This window comes from Stegastes partitus, unplaced genomic scaffold, assembly GCF_000690725.1.
Source record: "Stegastes partitus isolate 25-593 unplaced genomic scaffold, Stegastes_partitus-1.0.2 Scaffold70, whole genome shotgun sequence".
In the NCBI taxonomy this organism is placed as follows: Eukaryota; Metazoa; Chordata; class Actinopteri; family Pomacentridae; genus Stegastes; species Stegastes partitus.
Genome location: NW_007577801.1, coordinates 643,442 through 652,207, shown reverse-complemented (window position 1 = coordinate 652,207; position 8,766 = coordinate 643,442). Strand labels below are relative to the sequence as shown.

The 8,766-nt window shown below is 40.8% G+C and overlaps 1 protein-coding gene and 1 long non-coding RNA gene across 2 annotated transcripts in view; both read right to left on the bottom strand.

The window, feature by feature from the left end:
• Positions 1-687: 687 nt before the first annotated feature.
• Positions 688-5,881, bottom strand: LOC103353413 (oocyte zinc finger protein XlCOF6-like). Its single transcript, XM_008276391.1, has 5 exons — positions 5,652-5,881; positions 3,656-3,842; positions 3,468-3,563; positions 2,340-2,405; positions 688-2,094 (listed from the first exon to the last, which is right to left on the bottom strand). Exons 1-5 carry the CDS (start codon positions 5,838-5,840, stop codon positions 800-802), a joined length of 1,833 nt encoding a protein of 610 aa, XP_008274613.1. The 5' UTR covers positions 5,841-5,881; the 3' UTR covers positions 688-799.
• Positions 5,882-7,710: 1,829 nt separating this feature from the next.
• The window catches only part of LOC103353411 (uncharacterized), a 4,465-nt gene continuing 3,409 nt past the window's right edge, over positions 7,711-8,766 (bottom strand). Inside the window, exon 2 of the long non-coding RNA XR_520002.1 lies at positions 7,711-8,088. This is a non-coding gene — a long non-coding RNA (uncharacterized LOC103353411). The remainder of the gene's footprint in view (positions 8,089-8,766) is intronic.

Sequence of the window (8,766 nt, the reverse complement as noted above, 5' to 3'; positions counted from 1 at the left end):
AGTTGATGTTGGGATCTGAAGTTGCTTTAAAACAACTCAAAGTGACTTTCCTGACTTCCTGAAGTCAGTAATTGACTTTTTCGGATCTGTGCTGAGTTCCTCACACTTTCCCATTGGAGCATTTGTGGCTGAGTCTAATTAGTGCATCAAATGGTCCTTATTTAAATTAGTGTGCAGGATTCAGCAGCTGTAGTCAACTGTAATCTGCAATCTAATTTGTCCGGGACAGTTATTTTTTATTTTTTTAAATGATTCTTTTCAACCACAATTTAAAAGCAATGTCTTATTTCACTAAATTATAATTTAACAAATTTTTATTTATTATTACTTTTTTCCAGCTTCTAGTTATTTGAATAACTTTTGTGAATTTAGCCTTTTCTTTAATGAAAGCGTATGAATACATTTGAGGACGACTGTACTTATGACCCAGCTGATTTAGTCACATTTCCAGAAGACCGATATTAAATTTATGAAAGAAACCAAATGGACAAAACGGTTGTTTTTTGTTTTTTTTTTTTGGTTTCAATCATTCCGTTATAGAAAAATAAGAGTTATAGGAGTCATTGGAAACTTTGGCTGCCATGATATACGTTTATATAAACCTTTGTTCATAAAATAGACCTGCTGATTGATTTGTGATGTAACATGACCACAGTGACGGACACGTCTACAAACAGAATTGTAAAATCTTTGGCAACATTTTATTCCTTTCACAGTATTCAGCACCACATTTCCCAGTTTCAGTTCCAGTGTTTCCAAACATAAACAATCTACATCTCTGTTCAGTAGAGGAATAAGTTCAGATTTTCACTGCAGTTTTCTCCGACGGTCTGCCTCCTGTCTCCTTTGGCAAGTGGTTCTTCTGATGGTTCCTGAAGTCGCTCCTGTGTATGAATTCTTTCCCGCACACCTCGCAGCGATACGGAGTTTCTCCCGTGTGGACCCGTCTGTGCAGTTTGAGGCTGCTGGACTGAGTGAACCTCCTGCCGCAGATGTTGCAGCCGTACATCTTCTCCCCTGAGTGAACCACCATGTGCAGCTTCAGGTTGCTGGGGTTGGTGAACTTCTGCTCGCACTGATCGCAGGCGTACGGCTTTTCCCCCGTGTGCATGCTCATGTGGTATTTCAGATTGACAGTGCAGCTGAACTTTTTGTCGCACACGTCGCAGACCGGCTGCTGACCCGGTTTCTTCCCGGTGTGGATCCTCATGTGGTTCTGGAGCGCGCTGGCGTGGCTGCAGCGTTTCCCGCAGGTCTCGCAGACGTACGGTTTTTCTCCGGTGTGGGTCAACATGTGGTGCTTCAGAGCGCTCTTGTGGCTGCAGCCTTTGCCGCAGACCTCGCACATGAAGAGCTTTTCTCCGGTGTGTTTGCTCAGGTGGTTCCGGAGGACGCTCATGTCGCTGCAGCCGAGGCCCAGCTCGTCGCAGCAGTTTTCCGTCTGCATGTGGGTGAATCGGTGAGCGGCCAAAGACGAGGCCGAGAAGAAGCTCTCGCCGCACATTTCGCAGACGAAATCTCGATCTCCTGAATGGCGATTCTCGTGATCGGCCAAACTCTGCCTGCACTCAAAGGTCTCTGGGCAAAGCGAGCAAACAAACGTCTTTCTCAGCGCACAGCACCTGTGTCGCTGCAGCGCCAGCAACCCCGTGAACTGGTTCTCGCACAGCGGGCACGTGTGGGTGTTCGGCTTCCTCGTGTTGTGCTGCCGCATGTGCCTGTGGAAGGTGGACTTGTAAGCAAACTCCGTCCCACACTGGGAGCACTTGTACAGCTTCTCTCCGGTGTGTCGTCTCGAATGTGCGATGAGCGTCCGGAGAACGGCGAAGCGTTTGCCGCACTCGGAGCAGAGGTGGGGTCTGGAGTGCGTCAGGTAGTGTCGGTTCATGAGGCACTTCAGAGCAAAGGTTTTGTCACAAGAGGGGCATTTGAACGGACCTGCATTCAACTTCTTTTTGATCTTTGACGCGATGCTCGAAGGGTCTGCGTCCTCCTGGTTGGCGTCTTCATCGCTGATGGAGGCCGACTCGTTGAACAGAGCTTCAGGTTCAGACGAGGGTCCGGAGTTATTCTCCTCATGTGAGGCTGCATCAGCTGGAACAAAAAACAAGACCTGGGACTGAAGATTGCTTTGCTTGAAAAAGAAAAACCAACATTCATCGCTATTTTCCTAAAACTGCTTCACACTGGATTGGTGTGTGCTTATTGCAGATACAAGTTAACTACTCCACAGTACCATTTGTCCAAGGTAAAAGTGACAATGGATGAAAAACTAATTTAAATGAGCTTGTTTTCACACAAACGCAGGGGGGATATCTTTGTTAAGAAACAGTGGTTACCAGGTTCTGTCACTGATTCTGAGTCCGCTGCTGCTGCTGCCGTCGGCTCTTCACTCTGTTGTTCCTCTGAAAACACAAAACATGTCAGAGACATCAGTGAAGCAAAACCTCCCTGAAGCTGGTACTATGAGGAGCCTCTATACGTAGAAATAAACGAGAGAATTGAACGTTTTGGTTGGTATTTCTTATGGCTGCTTGATTATGGCGAAAATCTTAATCAAGATTATTCTGGTCAGTAATGAGAAGCTGTGTATCATGAAAACATTTTAAAAGTCGTCTTATTCACATTGGATTTTCTTGAACTTTAAATATAATCACTAAGAACTGACAATGACAACACGATCGCTTTTATTCTAACTGGTTGTCAACATTCTGCAGCTATCAACCACTTGACTGTTTTCCTCTGCAGGAACTTATGGGCCATCTTAGAGCGGTCCAAAGCTTTGTCAATGTTCTGACCACAAGAAACGCCCTTACAGAACCTATTTCTGGGTCATTTTCAGAGGAGAACAAAGTGCCTACTCTAGAGATGGTACTTCTGAGCGGCTATGAAAAACTGACACTGATTGCTCAAACGTTAAGAAGACTAATGCTGATTGGTTAAACCTGGGGGAGACAAACTTTCCCGCCATCAGCAGCAGAGCGTCTTTCATCTTCACTACGGTTACTAGATTCTGGTTGAGTGGGTGTAAAGAAACACATATCAGAATCAGAATCAGAATCAGTTTTATTGCCAAGTAATTTTTACATCACCAGGAATTTGACTTGGTCCATTGGTGCAAAGAAGCAGAAGAAAATATATTTATATACATATATATACACTTGCTTATGAGCAGTGCAAAATATTTTGGTCTGACTGTCAGACATTTAACGTTGTCTCCATCTTTGTTTTGGACAGATTACCACTTGTTGGGAAGCTTTCAGCACATTAAGCTGTCTTCAACTCAAGTAATGTTGTCTTTACTTCAAAGTGATGCAGAGAAGAGAAACTAAAGTGACCATAAGTGACAGAGAAAACACACAGAAGAGACTCTCACACTGAGCTGAAACTAAACAAGTGCACATAAATAGATAAATTCACGGGGCAGGTAATTGAAGAAGGATATCACACAGCAGCTGGTTAAATACCTCTGCAATATATGTGATCATTCATCTTTCCCGCTGCTGGCTGGACTCCTCTCTGGATTTTCTTTCTCCTCTTACAAGAACTCCTGGCTGCTGATTCTGTCATAACAAAAGCCCAAAGTCTGGTTTATTATTCAAAGAAACACAATTACTTTCACATAAAAATCCTCCTCAGCTGCTGGGCGACTTACTTTTTGTGGGAGCAGCGATTTTCCCCCGTTTTGGCTTCGTGCTCGTCTGTTTGGTCTCACCATTCAGCTCGACTCTCTGCTCCGCAGCAGGAACGTCTTCAGCTTCACACATGGACTTTTTCAACATCAGTGAGATTTTCTCCACTGCATCTCGGGTCCATGTTTTCATGAGGGATGCAAACTGGTTCTGTACAGTCACGGGAGGAGAAAGAAGGATGTAAGGATACGGTGGCTTTCTCAGCTTTATATCCACATGCATGGAATAGTTTGGGGGTTTTGGACTAATGGTTGGGCAGAAAAAGACGATTTCTTTTCACTATTTTCACAATTTCTACTAGTCAAAACTTTTATTTATGAGTAAATACAACAATATCTCCCTGAAATTGCTCCAGATTCAGCCCAGACAATACAGAAATAATCGTACATTACACAACTATTCCATCTCTTTGTAGCAGAACTGAAATTATCAGCCAACTGACTCCTTCATAAACGTGTAGTGTAGTAGTAAGACACTGGCACGGTTTGACTTGAGGAAAGGCAGGTTACTGATGCCAATTTTAGACGTGTTATTAACCACTTATGAGATCAGATTTGCAGTTAAAAAACAGCAATTACATCAAATATTTCTTCATTTTCAAGTAGCCCAGGAGAAGAAAAGCAGCAACACATCTACTAATATCTGCCATAACACTGAAACCACTTGCCTATTATTGTTTTGGTTCTCCTCATGTGGCCATAATTTCATATCTGGGGCCACAGCAAATGTGTGTCTTTTGTGAAACTTTAGTTTTGTCTCAGTTTATAGAGATCAGGCCAAACATGTTGGATGATTATAGGCAATTCTATAGTATTCTTTCTAATGTTCAGGCTATGCTATGTCTAATGTCTTTGTTTAGACTGAAATTAACATAATTTTTAGATGGCTTTTATATCCATCCATTATCTATACACCACTTAATCCTCACTAGGGTCATGGGGGGCTGGAGTCTATCCCAGCTGACTCAGGGTGAAGGGAGGTTCACCTGGACAGGTCACCAGTCTATCACAGGGCTACACTTAGAGACAGACAACCAAGCACACTCACATTCACACCTACGGACAATTTAGAATCACCAATTAACCTCAACGTGTTTCTGGACTGTGGGAGGAAGCCGGAGAACCTGGAGAGAACCCACGCTGCACGGGGAGAACATGGAGACTCCATGATCCCAGTGTCCTCACCGGGAGCTTCTAGCTGCGAGGCAACAGTGCTAACCACCGAGCCACCTTGCAGCCTTGGCTTTTATGTATAAAACAAGAAATTTCCTCTTTTAAATGATCTTATCCTGAAAATATGACACACTTGAATGAAATCGGTCATTTCAGTCACAATTTAGAGGCTGAACTCACTATTTGGCAACCGTAAAACTACATTTTATCATTAAAACTGGTTCTTTTAAAGCTAGTTTAACAGGAAAACAAACTGGATTGGTTCCAATGTAGAACACAGAGCAGGTAAAAACACCTGGATTGGTTCTAATACAGGACACAGAGGAGACAAAAACAAAAACAACAACTGGATTAGTTCTAAGGTAGGACACTGTGAAGATAAAAACACCTGAACTATTTATAATATAAGATACAAAACGGATAAAAACACCTGGATTGGTTCTAATATAGGACACACAGCAAATGAAATGCAGGTTGAGGCTTTAAACTGAAAAGGCTCACTTTTTTGTTGTTGTTGACATAACACATTTATACAACTTGCATCCATTCAACACACTGAAATAAATGTAAAACTTTTCTATGTTCCTGCCTCTTTGCTGGCGTCCTCACCATGGCAACAACCAGCAGGGCTGATGGGTATTGTAGTTTTTAACTAGTGCTGTTTAAGCTAGCAAACTAATGTCGCTACAACAAGACTTCCTGTTAAATAAACGAGTTGAAACACTCATAATGAAAGCAGGGGGTCAGTTTTTAACTCTGGACAACGTGCTGTCTTCGTGTGAGTTACCGTTAACTCTTCGTTAAAGCGCCGCCGGTCCTCCGGTGGGGTCACCTCTCTCTCCTCCTCTTCACAGCGCTGCCGAGCGGCCATAGCCGAGCTCTCCTCCAGCAGCCTGCGGAGCTCCGCCACCGCCGCCTCCACCACGCTCTCCATCACGGCCCGGATCCGACCCTCCAGCGTCTCCGGGCCCGACATGTTCGTGAGTCGCTCCGGTCGTTTAATGAAACTTTTACACACAGCACAAAACTATAAATATCACTTTAAGCTACGAAAAAGTTGCTTGTTTTTCATCCTACTTCTTCTTCGTGGGATTTCTTTTTCTTCTTCGTGGGGTGGAATTTGCGGAGGCCCAGGTTCAGCAGAGGCGTGTTGCTGCCCCCACAGGTCATTTGTAGAACTGCAGGGACACAGTTAAATCCAGCCCAGTGGGGAAAAAAACTCAATCTTCTCGATTTTGTTGTTTTAGTTAAATATTGATTTCATCCATCGAGCTCTGACTGTCTGCATGAGGCCTCTGATTTATCATTTCTGCCTCCCTATTAGCAGCCCGTGATTCAGAGCAGAGCACAGGGACCCACTCATAAAATGAACAAATAAACGAGTAAATAAGTAAAAAACAAAGCTTGCTCATGATGGATCCCCCGGATCCTTTGATTTGTTGAGTTTCTATGCCTTAGCCTTAAGATTATATTAGTTAGGTGAAGTTCCATTAAATTATAACGCCATAATCTTTAATTAAATCAGAAAAAAATTGTTCTACAGATACTAAAAAACGTAAAAATACTAAATATTCTTACAAACATTTTACAAATTTTATTGTTTTTGTGAAATTACAGATAATATCAAGTAAAATACCTGTAAAAAAAAAAAAAAAAAAAGCATTGACTATATATGCATTTACAAAGAACAATAACAACAAAAACAACAGGCCAAAGCAGTAAATAATGTCCACCTTTAAAAAAAAAAAAAATCAGTGTATTTACAAATAATAATTAATTTTTTCACGGTGCATGACCATAAAATTACAGGTTATTTGTATTTAAATTGGCTAAAAATCACATTTTTTTTGCAGATATTTGCAGTTATTGTCACATTTTATTTATTTATACAGTTGTTGTTGTTGTTGTTTTTAAATATTACAGTATTTTAATGCTTTCATTGTATTGTTTTCTGACACTTTTGCTGCCAGGATTTTTTCTTTACATTGCAGATGTTGATGTTTTCCTCACTGTTAACACTAGAGGGCACAATTCTGACATAAATATGTTTTAATAACCTCATGTCTGGACAGCATTAGCATCTGTTCAAAACTGCACTTTAATGACANTTATCATTTCTGCCTCCCTATTAGCAGCCCGTGATTCAGAGCAGAGCACAGGGACCCACTCATAAAATGAACAAATAAACGAGTAAATAAGTAAATAACAAAGCTTGTTCATGATGGATCCCCAATCCTTGGATTTGTTGAGTTTCTATGCCTTAGCCTTAATATTTATATTAGTTAGGTGAAGTTCCATTAAATTATAGCGCCATAATCTTTAATCAAATGAGAAAAAAATATATATATATATTTTTATAGACGCTTACAAAAAAGAAGAGAAAAATACAAAATATTCTCACAAATCATTTTACAGATTTTTCTTGTTTTGTAAAATACAGATAATATCAAGTAAAATGCCTGTAAAAATCAGCATTGACTATATATACTTTTGAAAACAACAAAAGCAACAAAAACAACAGGCCAAAACAGTAAATAATGTCCACCTTTTAAACAAATCAGTGTATTTACAAATAATGATTTATTTTTTCATGATGCATGACTGTAAAATTACAGTTTATTCGTATTTAAATTGGCTAAAAATCAGATTATTTTGCAGATATTTGCAGTTATTGTCACATTTTATTTACACTGGGTTTTTTTTAATGTTACAGTATTTGAATGCTTTCATTGTATTATTTTCTGGCACTTTTGCTGCCAAAGGTTCAGTGTTTTTTTAAAGGATTTTTTTCTTTGCATTGCAGATGTTATTGTTTTCCTCACTGTCAACACTAGAGGGCACAATTCTGACATAAATATGTTTTAATAACCTCATGTCTGGACAGCATTAGCATCTGTTCAAAACTGCACTTTAATGACATTGAACAACAATAAAATCATTCATTTCCATTGTTATAAAGCAAAAGGCTCTCCTCTGGTTCGCCACATGTTCCTTCCTCCTGGAGGTTTCCCATCATTTGCTCGGTTTTCACGACAGAACGCTGCGTGTTGACTGAACTCTTGTTCCTGCTGAACTGAGCCAGTGTGTTTGATCGAACTGCTGTCAGCTCAGAAGGCACAAGAGGGAGGCCAGATGTTTCCTCACAGCGAACGTGGAGGCTGTGGTCAGGAGGCTCCACATGTGGCCTTCTGACGCTTCAAAGTCCACCAGAGAAGCGTTAAATCCTGCACAACGAGCAAAACACGGCAGGAATTACGTTTCCATGTACAGCACTGGTCCTTTATTGTAATTACTTGCAGGCAACTCAACATAAACCAGCCCCCCGTTCTTATTTATTTCCAGTGAAGTCATATTATCTGTTAACAGCAGAAGTAAACACAGTTTTTGCTGTTGAATACAATCTTATGTAATTGTTAAAGGGAAAAATTAATTATCAACAAAAGGAGGGAATTTAGAAGACTTGAGATAAACAAGCCCGAAGGTGCCAGTTCATAATACGAAGACAAACAGTGAAGCTTAAACAAAATCCTTCACGGCTAAAAGTAGGATGCTGGAAGTTGATTTATCCAAACAAGTTTCTGTGCGAACACAAATGTGGCGCACAGATTCTACTCAGTGTTGGTGGTGGGTTTCCGACATTTTGGTTCCTCAAAACCCTGCGAGGTGATCGTCCACACCGACCAGTTCTGCTCCAGATGTGTTCATATGAATAAACCAAACTGTATTCACCCCCAATTCTGTAAAACTGAACTTTGTTAAGATGCATTTTGCCAAATAAGACAACAGCCTTTGAATTGCCTGTATTTGTTCTGAATGGTTTTTCAATTCTGCATTTGTTAAGACAACAGAACTGATTCAGATTGTATAGAAACTGAGGCCTGCAGTTGTTTTTTGGAGTTTTT